Below are 19,158 nucleotides of genomic sequence, written 5' to 3'. Positions count from 1 at the left end.
GAAAGAAAACTTGATGTGATAGAGAAAATCTGAGTTCATTTTCGGATTCAGCGCCCCAAAATTAGCTACAATCAGTTGTCAAAACCCAAACCTGAAAAAAAAAGTTGAAATTTGTAGACCAGTGTTATATACGACGTTTTTTACATTATTTTTTTCTGAGAACGACTGGAGAATGTATCCGTTATATACGATAACGGATCCGTTATAAGCGAGTTGAAATGCACTGAAAAGAATAGGAAACCATCCGGACTAGAATTTTCATCCGATATATACGCATCAGTTATATGCGAGTTCTACTGTATTTTAAAAGAAAATACCGAAATTGTTTTGGCAAACTTTTATTACAGTTTAAAATTTACCACACAGAAGTCAAAATGTTAATGAACAAAAAACAGCTAGCTTTTTACATTCGTGCTACAACAGTCAAAATAGCTCAAAGTATACAGATTCGACACGAATAATGTGAAAGACGCCAATAAAACGAGTTTCTACGCGCAACAAAAATTTATTTTTTCAAATATACCTTACGCTTGGCCTGCAATGAAGACTTCCAAAGCTTTCCACAACTCTGTCATTCTGTGCCTTCAGTAAACTGGTCAAAAATTTAATTACCGAAAGTTTCATTCAAAATCGTTCATAACGTTTAAAAACACACCCTCTTTATTTTAATCTGTGACCAAAAAATCAATTCAAATGGCATTTGTAAATGGTAATTATTCATACCTCAATAGCAATCTAGGCAATGTTAAAGCCGTCCTGCCCTTCCACAAGGTAAAGCCTTTGAGTTAAAAATGTGCTAGTCAGGGCAATGTCAAGATCATGACATTTCCTACTTTTGACAAGCCCAATGAAATTAGGTGTGAAATAAAAATTTTGTGTCATAGCCAATGTGTTACGTGCAAATTTTGTAAAATTCACCTTTACTTGGTTGTAGTGATTGATTGCAGGCAACTCTGGCAGATGCTGCTCCTAAAACGAATTCTTTATCCGTAATTACTCCGGCAAACTTCTAACGTGGGCGTAAACATCTTAAAACTAACTGAAAAAATTACGCACAACGGCTCGCTAACACAAAAAATATTTAGCAACCAAAACAAAGTTGGAGGCTTATTTTCAAAAAACTGAAAAATGGGAACACAAACACGGAGAGCAGAAAAGGCTACACAACAAAAACTAAGATTCCTCATTGGTAAGTTTTCTTGTGGTTATACCTCCATGAATACCTTGTGTTGAAGTATCGAGATCACAATGGTCTTTCACACGCACAGAAGATACTTGAAGCAATTGTTGAAATCTGTGTGGCTGCGGCGCTGAGTTAAGCAAATAATAGTTCAGCAAGAGTTTATATTGACAGTCTTCATTTCACATAGAAAAACTTTGTACATGTTTGTAGTGCAGCATCTGGAAAAAGTGTAAATGTCAAGGATCGAATGACCACAAATTCAGAAAATGACAGTACTGACAACAACCATATGAACTGGATAGGCAATGTACATTTAACACTGTTTAGAACTGAAAATTGTCATTTGTTAATACAATAAGCATTGCCTTTGAAGTATTTGTTACTGGTATGTTGTGATCTAAAGTGTGCTTTGTGGAAAGAGTAAAAGTGTAACACAGCTTCCCAGAGTCTGAAGTTGTATTCAATACTACCCTTTTCTGCATAAAGTAACTCATGCTTTAACATACTCTAAAAAGTGTGAAAAATCTTACTTCGAAAACAATGACATGTTAAGTCACTCAGATTTCCAATCAGTAAATCTCAAGGATAAACTAAAGGATGCTTAATGCTGCATTATGACAACACGAAATTTATCATTCAGTATCGATCACATTAAAAAACATCTATAGAGTAGACCATACTAGTTAAAATCTCTTTAAATTTGCATTACCACATACAATCATGTTAGAACTGCGAAATGCACTACCGTACTTCTCTATGTAATTATTTACAGATCATAGTATTTACAGTGAAGTGCTTCGTATAATCGCCATATTGGCAAATACCTCATTTCAGACTAGGCATAATCATAGCTGTAAAACTGCAACCATGACCAAATCAGTGTTTCAAGCGGGCTCCGTAGTGAAAGACGCCATCCGGACAACTTGGGCAATTATGTGAAAAATCAAGTAATGTCCCTAGAAGACCACTTAGCACAAATTGCACATACCTGTTCATCTTTCCAGTTACCATAGATATATCAAAATTTGCTTGTCTTCAAGTGGAGCAAAGTGATTGCTTTACTAGCAGAACTTAGGTTATTTTAAACCAGCAAAGAGAAAGAGAAAATTTGCGAGTTTCATAATAGACAGGCCAAATGTGTGAAAGAAACAGTTAACAGGATCTAGCATGATATATATTTGAATTTTATAACCCCGAGTTTCACTATTACAAGCACAATTGGAAGCCAGTGAATTAATATTTCCAATGGCATTATAAGCACAAGCAGGTACGTGACAGGCTGGTTTACTCAAGGGCAATATAGTAACCTCGTGCAACTTACTTTTGTTTGACTCAAGCAAGTCAAGTGGCGACTGGTTCACCTTCATTGTCTTCATCTTGTGTTTCAAATTCATCTCTTTCTACGAGAGGTTCAGCACAAGCTTGCTCTTGTGTAACCTCCGTCATTTCTACATCTTCTCCACCAGCCACAACTTGCTCTACTTCCTGACTGTCCTCCTCTTGCTCTTCGGGTTTTGCAGGTTCTGCTACCGCTTCCTTACCTTCCTCATTGGAGTCTGTAACTTCAGGTTGTTGCATTTGACTTGTGGGTTCTTCGTAAAATATGGAAGGTGATGGTTATAAAAGACTCAGCATTACGCCTACCTATGCTATATCACCCTGGGTGGTGGAGCTTTTTCGAATCTCCATTATCAAGGTTATTGTTACTACTAAAGAGCATTAATACCTTCTGGTTCAACATTAGATCCATCTGCAGATTCATTCTGATTTTTATCATCTTCAATCTTTTTGTTTGATTCCTCTTCCACTTCTTTGTTTTCCTTCTCCTTAATGGGGCTCTCTGATGACTTCACCCTCTCTTTGCTTCTATCTGTGAAATAATAGGAAGTCTGACAACAAAACAGCCACAAAAACTTTTACAGTAAAAACTTGTGTAACGCTCTGGGAATTTACCTTTCTCTTCTTCCTTTTTGTGAGAAGAACTACTCTTGCGAGATCTCTTCCGGTCACGACTTCTTGATCTAAAAATCAATAGCAATGTTATATACAAAAGCCCGGATTACGGTCTACCATTGTCAATGGGCATGACACCAGTACAAAAATATAAAAAAGCAACAACACCAACCTGTCACGTCTGCGTTTTTCATCACGTCCATCCCGAGAACTTCGTCGGTCTCTAACTCTATCTCTTGAACTCCTTCGATCACGAGATCTCCTTCTGTCTCTGTCACGTGAACCCCTGTCACGAGATCTTCTGCGATCACGGTCTCTGGAACTCCTACGGTCCCTATCTCGTGAGCTTCTTCTCTCGCGATCTCTAGAACGACGATGATCCCTTGATCTTCGACGATCCCTATCTCGTGAACTCCTTCGAGAATCCCGACTTCGGTGATGATCATCACGATAATCTTTTGATCTTCGATCACGGTCTCTGTCACGATCCCTGTCCCTACATTTCATAGAAATACTTTTACTAAAACAAGGACAATACTAATGTGGGCAATGGGCACCTGGTAGAGTAATTAATTCACAACTTAAATGTAAAATTCCCACCGAGAACGCTTTCTATCACGAGATGATTTTCGTTCTTGATCCCTATCCCGGTCCTTGGAACTTCTCCCATTTTTATCAGCAGTCCTAAGAGAAAAATTATATATGTAATTTATTCGTTCGAAGTTGACCCTTAAACGAAAGTGCTTTGTTCAGCAACATGCCAGCATTATAACAGCTACTATCTTACACAAACCTCTCAGCTTGCCTTTCTTTTCTCTCATTTTCAGAAGCCTTGGTAAGTTTCTCCTAAATTTTAATAAGCCAGTAACTACTAGCCAGACACCAACTGACTAACACAGTTGAACACTGATTATTTCGCTTGAGTTACCTTTAGTTCTACAATCGCAGTTTTAATCTTGGCGTAACCCATATGTTGCTTTCCCATCAAATGGTCATCAACACGTGACTGCGCATCTCCGACGATGAGAAATGCGCCGCATACTTCACATACTTCCATTTGCTTTTCTTGAACTGCAAAGGTATCCATTATCTGAAACAAAAATTTGTAAAATAAATTAGGATATAACAAGTCATAATTCGTCAAAATTCCAAATCAATGTCTTCAGCGGCAAAAAAGATGGCTTACTCCTCCTTTTTGTGTCTGGAGTTGTTCTCGCTCTTCCTTCAGTTGATCACAGAGTTTCATCATTGATTGAGCTTGCTCCACTTCTCCTTCGCTACCCAGCTTCTCAATGTTCTCCAGCATCTCTGCAATTCTCTTATTTAAAACTGTGATTTTTTCTTCATTTTCGGCGCTTGGTACTTGTAGTTTCTGTTAATGAAACAAGAGATATACAAAATCAGGTGATGTTATTAATTTACGTAACTAACATAGCAGCTTAGAAAGAAAATTTCTTAGCATGTGACAAAACATATTGCAAAGATGTACCAGGTTTCTGTCTAACATCCACGTTCACTACCATTTAAAAATGCTAGTAAAAAGAATTTACGTTTTGATTTTTTTCTTCTGAAAGTTGAAGCCTCTGATGATTTCTTCTGATCCTTCTTTCCACGTCGTTCCAGCACTGTTGCAAAAACTGAAGAAAGTCTTCTTCATAGCCCATTTTCAAGTGTCGATTGCTTTCCTGATATGCCTGCAATTTTACAAAAGATAAAAGTAAATATTTGGAACTAACTGGATATTTATGAAAGAGGCTGTCAGGTTTTAATACTCCATCACAGGTTAAATGAAATAATGCAATATAGTATAACATATAACAAGCAGAATACAATAACCAGCCTTTCGTGTTCTTTCATCATGTGTCTTCTCACACACCCCCAAATCGGAACGCGTATTGGTGAAAAGTTCAGCAGGGCAAAAACCGCACAAGAAATGTTTACAGACCTACAAAAACCGACATAAACTGCTAATTACAAAATCTGGTTTTAAAGGGCAAGCTGAATAGCAAAACTAACCAACATTATTAAGAACAAGATTCATATGGACAAAAGGTTAAAACTACAGGACAGCACACCTCTTCATCGCTCCAATGCATTTCGTTTGTTTTTTCATTAGGTGCTGCATTGCGGTTCTTTCCCATCAGCTCATCTAACATCGCTGACAAGGCAGTCATTTTGCTGATATCAGCAGTGCTACCTTTAACAGTTTCAAACTTTCCTACATGAACAGTTCACAAAATTTTGAAAACTGATATGACAAAGCATTTTGGCTGTGCATGACAATATTGCACACATAACAAAACGATATTGAAATGGTCACATATGTAACTTTAAAAATACTTTTTGGTAAAAATTATTTTATATAACTTTATACATCTGGGTTAAATTTGAAGTTAAACTATCCTACATAAACTTTCATTTTTGTAAAACTGAATGCATCAATATAAGTACCCACACAATAAAACGAGCAACATGAACACACCAATATCATATAAAGTAGAGTACATGAAGAGGCACCAAAATTTTTACATATAAGCCAGACTGCTATTTTTGAAGTGTGCATGGAATCAACGTATTAATTGTTTGAATCTGGGTAGCTGCCCCAATCTGTGGTAAACTAAAAAAACTCAAGTGTTTTTAAATATTTGCAAAAAATAAGTGCGCAGTTATTCCACCAAAGTTATTCCATGCGCACTGCGATCTATAGCAAGCATACAAGTGTGAGCAGATCAAGATTATACATACTTATTACAATACTGTAGTTAAAATAGGATTATGCAGTTTAACATCTGTATTAATGTTATAGAGTACAATGCTTCAAAGTTAGTTTACGACTTGCAAACCTGACATTTTTGCAACAAATATGTAAGCTTATTTGCTTCATCCTAAATACAAACTAACACCCAAAACATTTTAAGCATTTATTTTAGAAACATAATAAATATATTTCTTGACCTTTTTAACTACCAAAAGATTAACTGCAATAGTGCAAACCGCAGTTTATTTTTCCGGGTTGAAATTTAATTTTTAATGCTTCTTCCTCTTTGACTTGACGACCACTGGACCAGTAGGTGCTTGGTACTTTGCAGAAGAGAGCTTGTTGATGTAGTACAAGCTAATCAAAGAAAACATTAAGCAAGTAGTAACACACACACGATGAACCATTGCTGATGCAGCCATAGACAAGGCAAGGCAGCCAATCACTTCTGGGAACAATTTCGCTTGAAAGTAGTCATCAAAAAAGACATTTTCCAAATTGTTTACACCAGTTAAGAAAAGAACAAATAAAGTGGAGCCCAAAAATCCGCCCAAAATTGTGAATAATTCAGTCGAAGCCAGTTGAACTTTGAAATATTGCATGCCAGAAAATACCATCAAAGACAGAATCAGAGCGACGAATCCTGACGTTTGAGTGCTAAGGGACATGACTATAATCAAAGTTACTTACTTTGATACTTTGTAAAAGTTCAAATACGTCTTCAAGGTTGCCAAACTTTTCGAGTCAGCATAAACTCAAAGGCTAACAACGTGAACGTCAGCAAAGTTGACCGATTAGCAAACATGGATCCAAATTCGCTGTAGCGAATATTTAATCGTGGAGTTTAGTTGTTACTTCATATTGATTTAAGTAACACCAATGTTGTAAAAAATGTTTCCAGTGTATTTCAACTCAGTAAAGTTTACAACGAAAAAAAGTAAGGTCATTTTCATGTTCATGTGCACGCCACTAGCATACCAAAAATATTTGTGGTTAACCGAAACAAGTAAAGTTTGTGATTTCAAATAAGCAGCAAATTTGTCAACTCAATCAAAATCGCCTACGTGGCGAAAATCATAGCAGACAAAAGTGAAAACTGTTCTGCCAAATGAAGGGCCGATGGCTACGTATGAGTTTACCAAATGAGACAAAAGAGATGCGCTTACTAATGAAACGATGAAGTGAAAAAAATTCTACTAAAATTATAATTGCTAGTTTTAGTCTACATAAAATGTACGTTATCATCTAAAACTCATGAACTCCAGCTGGAATATTCCCAAATAAACCTGGCCCTATCAAAACGTAAGCCTACCAAGTAATTTTCACAATTTACATTAATTTTAATTCCTGAATCCTGATTCCTGACATTAATTTTTATTGCAATTGTTGGCAAAAAAATCACTTAATTGGCACAAAGGGCAGAAATAAATTGTTTCACCTTACTGAAGCACTAGGTGGCAGTCAACAAAAATTTTGAAGCCAAACTTTGAAATGTTCAGCTAAAACGACTAAAAAATGAAATATCATCATTAATTTGGTTGTGTTTTGAAAAGATACTAACAGCTATTGCATTGGATTGCAAACCCGATTCTATTGCTGCTTGCACGTACCTGGTTTATTGCGTTAATATCTTTTATAAGAAATTAATTCTTGTTAGAACATTTTCTTAGATCGTACACTGCAGAGTTTTTGTTTTATTATGTCCGGTTTCAGCCACTGCGACTTTCCAAAAGTCACCATTTGGAAAGAAACCATTTGCTTCTTTTTATGAGCTAGCACAGCTACTTTATCGTCGTTAATGAAATACGACAAAACTTTCATATTAAGTTTCATTCATCGCTGATTTTGAATATTCCAAATCAAAACTCTTGCAATATGCTCTTTGTGCAAAATCAAATAACGTTCACTGCTCTTTACTTTTGCATCCTAATATGTTATTATAGGCTGATATAGTTTAATTTTTTTATTACTAACGTGTATAGCTGCGTCACCGTCGGTGCAGAGCATCTGTACTTAGCAATCTTTTTCTTAAAAATGTAGAATAGTATTTTTAGTTTTTGGAGTTTTTGCTCTTGAATTGTTATAAGGACAACTCATTTTAGAGCACTCGAGGACCTCAATATCGTGTCCTTCTTTGACCACCTTCACAGACCACAGATAATATTCTATTTATCTAGGTAGCCTTCTGGTAGTTCTAATACATACGTTTCGTTTCACTTGGTCAATCACATATCGCCTATATCCGTTGTCTTTAACCTTATAGGTATCGTTTTTGACATTTTTTCGTGATGAATTTATTTTTTAATAACGAAGGCCAACCTTAAACTTCATTCTACGCGTAGATGACGATTTTGACTAGTGCAGTATCCGTTTTTATTTTACTTGGCCAACGCGCACAAGCGGTTTAACCCCACAAACATTGTCGTAGTCCTGACGGTTTCAGTTAGACCAAAAAGCTAGCTGCATCTAAATAAAACAGCATAGGCCTATTTGTACCTAAACAATTTTATGTGGATCAATTAAAAGTTTCCTGCGACCCAACTAATTATTTTTGTTTGTATATGCATTGCATTGGGTAGTAAAATGACTAGAAGTCTGAACTTTGATACAACGCAAACAGTATAGTGAAGAAAAGTCAGGCGGATGGAAATTAGTCATAACAGAACAATTAGGCCTACATCGCTGAACGACGTGTTGAATGACCTGCATGCTTTGTCAAAACCCTTTTTACCAGCGACCACAAATCGCTGCACAGTCTAAAATTTACTTTGATTCATTGATTTTTTGCCACAAATGTTTTATTAAACCTGATGGTCATACGTATTAAATTGTTTAACGCTTGGTCTTTATCAAAAAAGTGACGTCATTTTTGGACCAGCAAGGCATTTCGGTTCGACATAGCTAATGTAGATTTTAACAATGCTTTTAGTTTGAACAATTTAGTATCGCCTATTATACGCTATTTTTTTACAAGTTTGAAAAGGCAAATTTGGCTTTTATAGCATACAAATGGTAAGAAAGCAAAATACAAAATTGTCCAATGATTTTTTTCGCTCTTTGTTTTATCACTTGAAATATGTCATTTTCTATGGTTATAAAATGTGCTTAAACTTGACAGTTGTTGGTTGTTTTGTTGTTAAGTCAACACACTCTACATGAGAATACCAAACTGACGGGAAACGCGCTTTTATTGAAGGTGAACCGAATATTCGGCAGGCCGAAATAATTCTACCAAATCGGATAAAAACGCAAAAATTCGGTTTTCAAAAACCGAACATTAAGATACTTCTAAAAACCTTCCTGAAAATTCTTTCATTACAAGAAAACTACTGTATAACAACAACGGATACGATTCTTGTTGCACGTAACAGGAAATCTAAGTTTAGGCCTACGTACCTTTCCGTTGCAATTATAGTTACAACAGAGTATACTTTCATTCAACTCTTGTATTTTTTCAACTATAAAAGCCAAGGTGCAAAGCCACTATTTCGTTCAATTTTACAATACGAATAAGTTACAATACTTGATTCGGCCGAAACATTTTGGTTATTTTTCCGAAAATTCAGTTTCGGACCGAATCCAAAAAATTCGGTATAGGCCTACAACCCTAGCTTTCATTCCAAGAACGGAACAATATCGTTAATTCTTTATGCTTGTACCGTAATAAGTTCAAAATGGCTTGAATATTCTCATCGAAACAAATAAGTTCCCGTATAATTGTCGTATTTAGGATTGCGTTGAGGGGGGGGGGCAAACATTTTTTGGAAGCTGACCAGTTCTAATATCTCCGTAGCGCAATAATTTTGAGTTTTTACTCCTCAAAACATTTTAAAATGTTTTGAAAGAGAATATATTTTTATATTTATACGTACAATAGTTGCCAATTTATGGTGTACATTCTTGTAACGCGGTGTACAACAATTTTTAAATGACCAAGACCCTAAACGACGATTTTGAAACGCCGTATACCAGTCTATTTCATGTTTTCCTTCAGAACCTTAGATAAAATAATAGCTGATAAGGAGCCGCAAAAAATGAAATGCGATAATCAAAAAGGAATGAAGACAGAAAAAGGCTCATGACCCAAAGGAGTGGGGTTCTTGAGGGGGACACGGCCCAATACCTCCCTCACCAATTTCATGAGATATCGCTTCCATATTTAACTAAGCATAGCTCTTATTCCATCTGGTGATGGTTTTATTCCGACATGTATGCTTTTCTTCCCATGTTGAACTTATTGTTTTGTTGAACGTAAGGTGGGCGTCCAGCCGAAGGCTACAGAGGCAACTTAGCAGAAGAACAACTATAAAACATTCATTGCTGAAATCACGCCTAACCTGAGTGGTTTAATTTTTTGTTTTCAACCAAACAATCTCGGCACGATTAAAATCAGCCTGTATTCAATATCCATCAACCCTTTCATGTGGTTAGATGATGCTGTCATCTGGTATGAACTAAATATTTCAACGTAGGCCTATTACCATGCTTTTTGAATGGTTGATGTGATTAGTAGCTTGCACAACTCTAGAAACTGACTATTATAGCAACTTTCAGAAATAATAATTTACCAGAGACAACGCTGCTAATATTCATTTGATTTAGAAAAAGGATTTTTGCAATACAGCATAGGACATAAGTATTCGTTCCTTTCATAGTCAATCTAAGTCAGATACCATTTTGCAATTTTATTTGAAAAAACAAATTTCCTTTGTGTATACAAATGGGTGACACGATGAGGTTATTTTGACAGGGTCGTTGTAGTTTAAAACATTATATTAAATCCACAGTATAATTATGGGAACCAACAAGCATTCGACATTATAAAGCACGTCCCGCTAAGATCGCGATATGATGTTTCGCTTCGTTTGATTTCACCGCGAGGAAAAAAAACCCAAACAAAAGATTCGAGGGTTACACAGCCGGAGGTAATTCACTTCTCTTTTTTATTTCTCTCATGCCTTTTCCACTTCTCTCTCTTCCTTATTTCTTTATTATGTGGTGAGTTTCTTTGTGTATCTAACACGTTATTCCCATTCAAGCAAAAATTTCAAATTTTGATCAACAAAACATGACGGTATTTTTTTTATAACATTATTATCTGGTTTTGCTTTTTGTTTAATCTCAACATTTAAAGCAAAAATTTGTGTAATATTTCTGGACATACTGAGTTATTTAGCACATGAGTCTTTGTACTTTGCTCAATTGCTTCAAAGTTATCATTTGCTAAAGCTGGCTGTAGCTTGAAGGACAAATTTTCTACATACCGGCAATTTTTGCCTTTCAAATTCAACGACGATGATTTTAACTCACAAATTAAACTAAGTTTTCAATATTACATGTAAAAATTATTAATAAGAAACCACAAAATGCATTCTTGTGCTTTGAACTTTTAATCTCCACTTATGTAAACTAGGTAAAAACCTATATTTTCTTATATAAAACTAGAATTTTGGCAAGTCATTCGCAATGTATTTTGCGAGGCATTGCTGCTCGTCAAACGCGTTCTCTCTCGTTTATTTATTTTAGATCGTGTCGCTTTAACGCGCGCGTTTTTTTGTATTACGTTATGGGACAGGAACGCGGGCACCCGTAGCACAATGACGCCAGCAGTGTAAAGAGGCAAGGACTTTTCTCTTTATTCTTTGTTAGTTGATGAGCCTGGTTTCCTTGTTTATTTCATATATTTTGTATCATTGTTTTGTGATTTCAGAAAGAACCAAAATGGCCGGTAAGTTAGTTTGTTTTCAATTAAAGATCTTAGCATTTTGCAAGGTGTGCGTTGGGTAAATGAAACAGTTTGGTAGGCTGAAAATGCAGCTGTATGTTAAAACTTAAAATATTTGTTACCGCCAGCGAAAAGGGTGGTGTTAGGCTAGGTTTCTTTTTGGTGCAGCGCGTGCGGCAACCATTTATTCACTTTGTGTCATTAATCGAAATGCAATCTTTTTGTATTTCTTTAACTTGATATTTTGACGTAGTGTAGGCCTATCGATAATTTAGAAGAATTTAGTTAGATTCCAAATATAAAGCAATGCCAGGAAATGAACAAACGACATTCATTACACCGTACGGAAACTGTAATTAGGCTACCAGGAACTCGCGCGGTGCACCGCGGCAACACAATGGCCAATTGTCGGTGGACAAGCATTTGGTCAGTCGATGTTTATCTTAGAAGTTTTCCACTTCAAACGCAATATCGAATTTCAGTGAGGGCAAGGAATAACGTTGCACATTGTGTTTAAGTTTAAAAACAATAAAAAACTTTGACATGGTTTAAGTTGTCTGCATAGGAATGAAATATCACATGTCACTCCACTATAGAGTTAACAATTGTTTACCTGACCTTGAGCCAGTTGATCTCAGTTACATATATTAGTTTGCATACCGGTATGATGACTGTTTGTATAATGTGCACTTAACAATGTCCAGTACAGATCATAGTGGCGCGACTTAGCAAACTTGTAGCTTTGATGTGCAATACAATTGCATTTTATTTGTTAGTTAAACATCCTTTTGATGCTGCTGTTGTATTTTTTTTTTAAATGACACCATTCTCCCTTGTAAGCATTGATAAATTACAACTTGCAAGATTGGTGTTTGTTTATTTTTTTAACTCTATTTTCTAAACAGCCCAATGTAATTTTGCACACATGTTGTTTGTGTCAGTTGTGTAGCTCATGTTAATGTAATTTCGTTATCGGGATCTGTTTGACAAAATAGATCCAGTAACTACTTGTTAATTTTGTAGGCAATATATTTTGCTTATGCACTTTTATTTAGTACCTTGTATGCTTATCTGGTATTGACTGTCAATATATACATCTAGTAACCTAAGTCCGTAGCTTATGTGCTTAATTGCTAATGGTTAATTGTGAAATATGACACAAGTGTACAAGTAGTAGTAATTGTGCATGTGTTTTATTTATTATTCACTTGTTTCATGTGTAGATGGGCAGCAAGGCCAAGGTGGTCAGCAGTACAACACAAATGACTATTATCTTAAGCAGCAAGCTGCTCGGATGTTGAGCGCTATACAGAAAGGATGTGAGTCAAAATGTGCTGCAAGTTATTTCTTTGAAATTTGTTAATTGTTTTTATATTATTATAAAATCATACTATTAAAGGAACGGTGTGGCTTAGGTTACCGCTTTCTATAATATTTTTTGGTTTTCTTATGATATTATATGCATTTGATTTTGCATAACTTTCATGCTGAAATTGCTTAACATATGATACCTATCGACTGATGATGTCATTTTAACAATGGTAATATGACCGTTGTGTTTACATTCTGCATGTTGAAAATTTTTGTTATATGTAAATTCGCAGCATATTTTGTCGCGGATAATGATAGCTTTCCTACACAAGTGTCGATGACAAATTCGCAATCTGGCGGTCAGCAAGTTGCTGCATCTGTTTATATGAATCAACAAGCTAACCAACAACAACAGCAGCAGCAGCAGCAGCAACAACAACAACAACAACAACAACAAGTTCAGCAACAGCAACAACAAGTACAGCAACAACAGCAGAGCCATCAGCAAGGTCAGTCAAGTGGATCATCCCACCATATCCAAGTTCAACATCAACAGTTGCAACACCAGCTTCAGCAGGTTTGTTTGCACCACAGATTTACATCTTAAGTAGGCTATTATAATATTTGAAAATGTTGCTTTTATGGGTTGTTTTGCAGTATGCTAGTGAAATATGGACTTGTGCTTTTGTCCAGAATCGTAATGACTCGATTCAAATTTTCCAAAGACTTCACTTGACTTGAGTCCCTTTCTAGAAAATTATTCAGAAAACTTGAGCCAGTATTTAAAAAGACTCGACTTCAGTCGAGTTAGCCCTTGTTGATAAGATTTTAGTTTTCAGGAAAAACGATTTTTTCTTTCATTTGTCCAAACACATTAAGTTTATAAGTTGTAACTTGAAGTAAAGGTTGTTAGTCTTCAAACACGTATATGAGACTGCATTTTGCAGCATATTTGCAAATTATTTAATGCTTGTTATTGACAGAAACGGTGTTGTTGGTTTCTGTATGGCTTTCCATTTCTATTTCACTTGACTTGACTTGAGTCTTATTTGTCAAATGACTCGACTTGACTTGAGTCTTAGCAACAAATGACTTGACTTGCGACTGGAGTTTGATGACTTGTTTATGACTTTGGTTTTGTCACTATAATTACGAATTTTGACAAGTACCAAAGCAGTATCTATATACATATTCATTAATCACTATGTATAATTGTGAAGACTGTTTTATTGGCGATTTGTTAAAATCCAACATAGCCAAGTAAGTATGTATCATATATACAAAATTTGATTTTAACTAACTTGTTACAAGTTTCTGTGCATGGGACAATATTAAGAGCAAATTTACTTTTGTGCAATGTTATTGAACAATTGTTTTAGTGTTAGATAAAATTAGCAAAATCACTTATAACTAATAAATGAACCATATTAATTTTTTGTACCTGGTAGTGGCATACATCTGAAAGATTAGATTTGCCACTCTTGCAGCTATACACAGTGTATGTTTAACCATTGGTTTAATAAGTAATCTGGTTAATTATTAAAGATCTTTAGATATTATAACGTATATTAATGGAAGTAAACGATGTCATGTTACCAGGTAAATTGTATAATGAGTATGATGAAGGTAAATGTGGGCAAGTTCTATTTTGTATGATGTTAATAATGTTTTTATATAAACAACAGAAAATGCCATTTTTGTGATCATTCCTGACCAAAACTTTTCAATGATTATAGGCTACTTTCTAAACACTTTGCAATTTGCACATGAATGAGATCTTTTAAAACTTGATATAACTAAGGCCATTAAATTTGCAGGTGCAGCAGGCTCAACAACAATTTCAACAGATGCAGCAGCTTGCTCAAATGCAGCAGCAATTCCAGCAGCAGTACACACCTAGCAGCAGTGCCAACATAAATGCTGTTATGTCACAGCAGACCTTCAGTCCTTCAAGGAGAGGGAGAAAACCCACTGATAAGAAGAAGAGAAAACGTCACACATGGGTCAAGAGACCTACAACTGCCTACCTCTACTTTGTGTCAAAATACAGGGAAACTTTAAAGGAAGCTGGGGAGGTTGTTCCTAAAGTAAGGATACATTGTTATTCACAGTTGTAGTATATAATATACTTACCACGTGGTCCACACCATAAGAATGTAACTTCTATCGTAATAACTACTGTACATGCCACAACAGGACATTAATGACGGGCTTAACCATATCAACTAGACTTTTACTTAATTATAACTGTACTATATTATGTTGTACTCCTTTAGTTCAGATCTATTATATTAGTCCAAATATTCTCCCTACAGGCAAAAATAATAACTCAAGCATGTGCGGAAAAATGGCGAAATATGAATGATGAAGAAAAAGAGCCGTTTCTGGAACTTTCAAGACGAGATAGAGAAAGATGGCAAAAAGATAAAGCACTTGAAAAGAAGCCGAGGGATCCTAATCGACCAAAGAGGCCTCCATCCGCTTATTTTTTGTTTCTGTCACACTTTCGCAAAAACTATCCAGGAAAAGCAGATCCAGCTAAGGTTATACATATTAAACTGTTAAGTGTACCAGTGATAGACTGGAAAAGCCCTGCAAATCAGAAACGGTTGCGTAAAGCTTTTACCTAAATTCAATGCCTGTCTTTAATTTTCTCTATGTAGGAAATAACCAAAAAGGCTGGAGAAGCGTGGAACAATTTATCTGATCAGGAAAAAACTCCATATTACAGAGATGCGCAGGTTGTAAGAGCCAAGTGGGAAAAAGACCTCGAACAGTATAAGCAATCAGTAAGTTAGTTGATTACTTCTAACATCGTTTAGGTTGTTGTTGCCTTAAAGCAATTACGTTTATAGTAACATGCACCGGCATTTGATAGCACCTTCAACTGAACAGTGTGATACTGTGATATTACGACTGCATGAATAGCAGTTATGATAAACTGGATACTCAAATTACACTTTCCTTAAAGCACTGAGTTCCATCTGTTTACATTTATGTACCAACACAGAATTCTTGTGCAATAGTAACCATATCTAGCTTTATGTGACGCAATGACAGGCATCCTGTTAGTAGTGATTTACTGCAACATAACGCATTTCCTCATTTGTTATCATAGTACTTTGTTTATTATTGTTGGCATACTCTTGGTTATTTATGGTAGCAACTCTGCCAGTATTGTATTATGCAATGTGTAATATTAACTCCTGCACCATGATTGAAATGTTAGAAATGATTTTATTGAATATAAAATGTCTAGACAAACGCTTCACTCGATCAGGTAAAGAATGGCCCATTGAGCAGAACCTCGTCACTGCAATCTGACCCAGGTCCATTGGATTTGGGTTCTGACGATACCTCGCCTATTGTTGCATCACCGGCCTCAGGAAACGCCATTCCCCAGCTGAACCAAACAATGCTGCAAGGTTAAAGCAAAAAGTTATAATTAAATTGTACCAGCTTTACACTGCATTGCTTTGTATCTAGATATGGATGCCAAGCAGATTTTATTTGCTAGATAATTCGATAATGCTTTCCACAGTTAGTTGTAGTTGTCCATTATTCATTTACAGTCTATAAAACTAACTGCCGTAACTTTCACCATATAACCAACATCCATACATATTAATTTCTTGTACTTGGTGGTGAGTTATTTCCAAACATCAACGTTTCCTTTCCTTTATGCATTCACATATACTGGCATGTTATTAATTTCTCAGAAAATGCGCAATTTTATCAACTTGAAAGTTCAGATTTTATGATGTTGTTTCAGGTGGCAGCTCGTCATTGATGGGAGTCACTGGTGGACAAAGTCTTAGTGTTGAAACCAACCCTCAGTCACCGTCTTCTGTAAACGCGGGTACCTCCTCCATACCAACCTCCTCTATATCATATGCTTACCCCCAACATATGGTAGTTGCCCAGTCTGCTGGCTTGCAAGTAAGTTACGTTTGTAAAATACCGCAAGTTTTTTTTGAAACTTTAATAGGTTTTAATGTGCCGAATGTAGTATAACCAATAACAGTCTCGGCAGTTAACCAGTGTTAAACGTTGTTTGTTTGCCAATGATGAAAATAAAGCTGAAAATTAATATTTTGCTTAATGTGTTTAATTTCCCAATTTTTCGATTTTTGTGTTAATTTTTATGTCCTTATTTTTACATTTATTTCTTGTTTCAGTTTCAAGGCAGATGAATTAGCGAATGTGCAAGATCAAACGTATATTTGCGTGACAGTGGAATAACAAACAAGATCTGCGGAGTACTTTTTGACAGCGTTCCCTTGCCCATTCAATTTCAGGGATGAACTGAACCATGAAAGTATTTTAATCCCATTGACAATGCACTAATTATCGACGCAATGCTACGACTACCCAAAAATAGCGTTTTACTCTACGATTGTACAGTCTTGCCCGTGTAGGGTATTTTTTACTCTTAGTCCTGTTCTCACCCGTATATAAATGTTACGTTAATTGTCAACGAAAGCCAGTTCCGTCGTCGACGGCAGAGCAGCCTCTGACCTCGTCACGTTGTTCTTTTCACGCACCGCGAAAACCTCACTTAAGAAATTTGGTGCTAAATCTTAGCACTACCCTCGTTAACGTCACGGTTTCTCTCTCCCGACCACGAGGGAGCGAGGTACATGTTACCACGCTTCACATTCAACCGAAGATGACGAATTTCCTTGATATCTTTGTTGCATTACCACTTTCGCTTCAGTTACGGTAAGGTGTTAATTGGTGCGAATTTTGTTCAAGAAGAAATACCTCTTGGCCCTTGCACTTTTTGCCAATATTTTTGTTTAATATGGTTATTTTCTGTAGATTTTCTTTTTATTCTCCTTAAAAAGTGGTCTGATGGATCTTTTTTGTTTAGTTCTTTTTTTAATACGACCAGCGAACGGACGTTTTAGGAACATATGTTTTTTGGACAAACCCAGCCTGTTGCAATATTTATTAACGGATAAGAAATAGTGGGAATGGGATGTGCTACTTGCGTTTCAGTGCTGATAGTACCTTTTCTTGTGGACAGTGCCTTCGATTCAAAACAGCGCCCTGTTACATATTGTTTACGAAAACCGTTAGTCGGTTCCGTTTTATCTCCACAAATGTTCCTTTTATCCGTAATCTTTTATATTCACAACTTAACCCTTATCACGATTTGTGCTTGACTTAAATTTTTGATATCTTTAGTCAAATGCAAATTGTTAGGGTCGACTTAACGTATTCTCATTGGATTACTTTACGAGAAAAGGCTAAATTCGTCTCCACGGTAATTCCTTGACCATTTTTCGTATGGTACTGTAACATTCGAACCAGAAAGCGAGGGGACATTACTATCAAACAGTATGTTATGCTCTACCTCATTGACTATAATCAATTCTTTCGTAAAGTTCTTTATTTTTGTAGAGCGTTTCAACACTTTTCGTTTTTCTATCCGTGCGCAAACGCATAATTCCTCACACATAAAGCCCAGTGTTCTGATGATCGTGTAGCAAATTGCTTAAAAAAACGGAATTTCGCGTTTTTCACCAGTAATTGTCATATTTCATTATGTTATATTCTCTCCATTCCATTCAATCACGACTTAGCCTTTTAAGCAAAGCATTGTACATAGAACATGTTCGTGTTTAGGTTTTACTAGCCGTCACACATTCTCTCGATACTAAAATCACATCGCTTTATTCTAACCCTTGTGTTGATCGTTATAACCGAACGAACAGCGTATTTTCGTAGTATTGTTGAAGTGCGCGGTCGGTTGGAACTATAATTTTTTCGCCACTTTTTATATAGCTAAGTCAGGCGAATTGCATAGTAACAGTTCATATTGTTTTGTACCGTTACTGCCGTTTTCTTGCGTATTGTATGTAATCCTTTTACGTGTCTTCAATTGTAGATGAATAGAAGCACTACCGTCTTACCACTTTTCGTCAGGAAACGTTTTTCTGGAAGTTGGCTTAATTAATTAATTATCAGCGAGATTGTTAGAACCAGATAGAAATTAAATCTTTTAACGCTATAGCCTCTCCTCCGCGGTATTTGTTGCTGCAGGCAAAACTGCAGTATAGTACTTCACCTGACTATACTGCTCAACTGCAGACTGATTTTTAGTTTGACGGTAGATTTTTCAGGTGTATATGATCACTGAAAGTTTGTAAAAACTTCTTTGAGGCTTAATTTTTTAAAAGTATTTCCAAGCAATGTTCTTGCTAAACTAAATGTGAGCTTTAT

At 35.9% G+C, this 19,158-nt stretch overlaps 2 protein-coding genes across 7 annotated transcripts; one reads left to right on the top strand and one right to left on the bottom strand.

The window, feature by feature from the left end:
- Positions 1–322: 322 nt before the first annotated feature.
- On the bottom strand, positions 323–6,167 carry LOC143458577 (uncharacterized). 4 transcript variants are annotated; one of them, XR_013117679.1, is made up of 14 exons: positions 5,212–6,167; positions 4,977–5,081; positions 4,687–4,830; positions 4,323–4,508; positions 4,065–4,226; positions 3,930–3,982; positions 3,737–3,820; positions 3,309–3,632; positions 3,137–3,204; positions 2,910–3,053; positions 2,505–2,775; positions 919–1,401; positions 724–778; positions 323–592 (listed from the first exon to the last, which is right to left on the bottom strand). XR_013117679.1 is itself a non-coding variant. In XM_076955359.1 (12 exons), the coding sequence occupies exons 1-11, from the start codon at positions 5,308–5,310 to the stop codon at positions 2,525–2,527; spliced, it is 1,620 nt and encodes a 539-aa protein (XP_076811474.1). In that variant the 5' UTR covers positions 5,311–6,167; the 3' UTR covers positions 323–1,401; positions 2,505–2,524. The 4 variants fall into 4 exon arrangements, 1 of the variants encoding a protein (XP_076811474.1); XR_013117677.1 differs by having other exon boundaries at positions 724–1,401; XR_013117678.1 differs by having other exon boundaries at positions 323–778.
- A 5,296-nt stretch (positions 6,168–11,463) lies between these two features.
- On the top strand, positions 11,464–18,847 carry LOC143459691 (uncharacterized). 3 transcript variants are annotated; one of them, XM_076956927.1, is made up of 9 exons: positions 11,464–11,622; positions 12,843–12,938; positions 13,224–13,507; positions 14,748–15,017; positions 15,246–15,473; positions 15,594–15,719; positions 16,211–16,355; positions 16,703–16,869; positions 17,109–18,847. In XM_076956927.1, exons 1-9 carry the CDS (start codon positions 11,547–11,549, stop codon positions 17,121–17,123), a joined length of 1,407 nt encoding a protein of 468 aa, XP_076813042.1. In that variant the 5' UTR covers positions 11,464–11,546; the 3' UTR covers positions 17,124–18,847. The 3 variants fall into 3 exon arrangements, with proteins under 3 accessions (XP_076813042.1, XP_076813041.1, XP_076813043.1); XM_076956926.1 differs by having other exon boundaries at positions 16,190–16,355; XM_076956928.1 differs by lacking the exon at positions 11,464–11,622 and adding an exon at positions 11,654–12,045 and having other exon boundaries at positions 16,190–16,355.
- Positions 18,848–19,158: the final 311 nt, after the last annotated feature.

The sequence above is a fragment of the Clavelina lepadiformis genome, chromosome 5 (assembly GCF_947623445.1).
Source record: "Clavelina lepadiformis chromosome 5, kaClaLepa1.1, whole genome shotgun sequence".
Taxonomy (NCBI): Eukaryota; Metazoa; Chordata; class Ascidiacea; order Aplousobranchia; family Clavelinidae; genus Clavelina; species Clavelina lepadiformis.
Note: the sequence above shows the minus strand (reverse complement) of the source record. Positions and strands in the feature narration are given on the sequence as shown.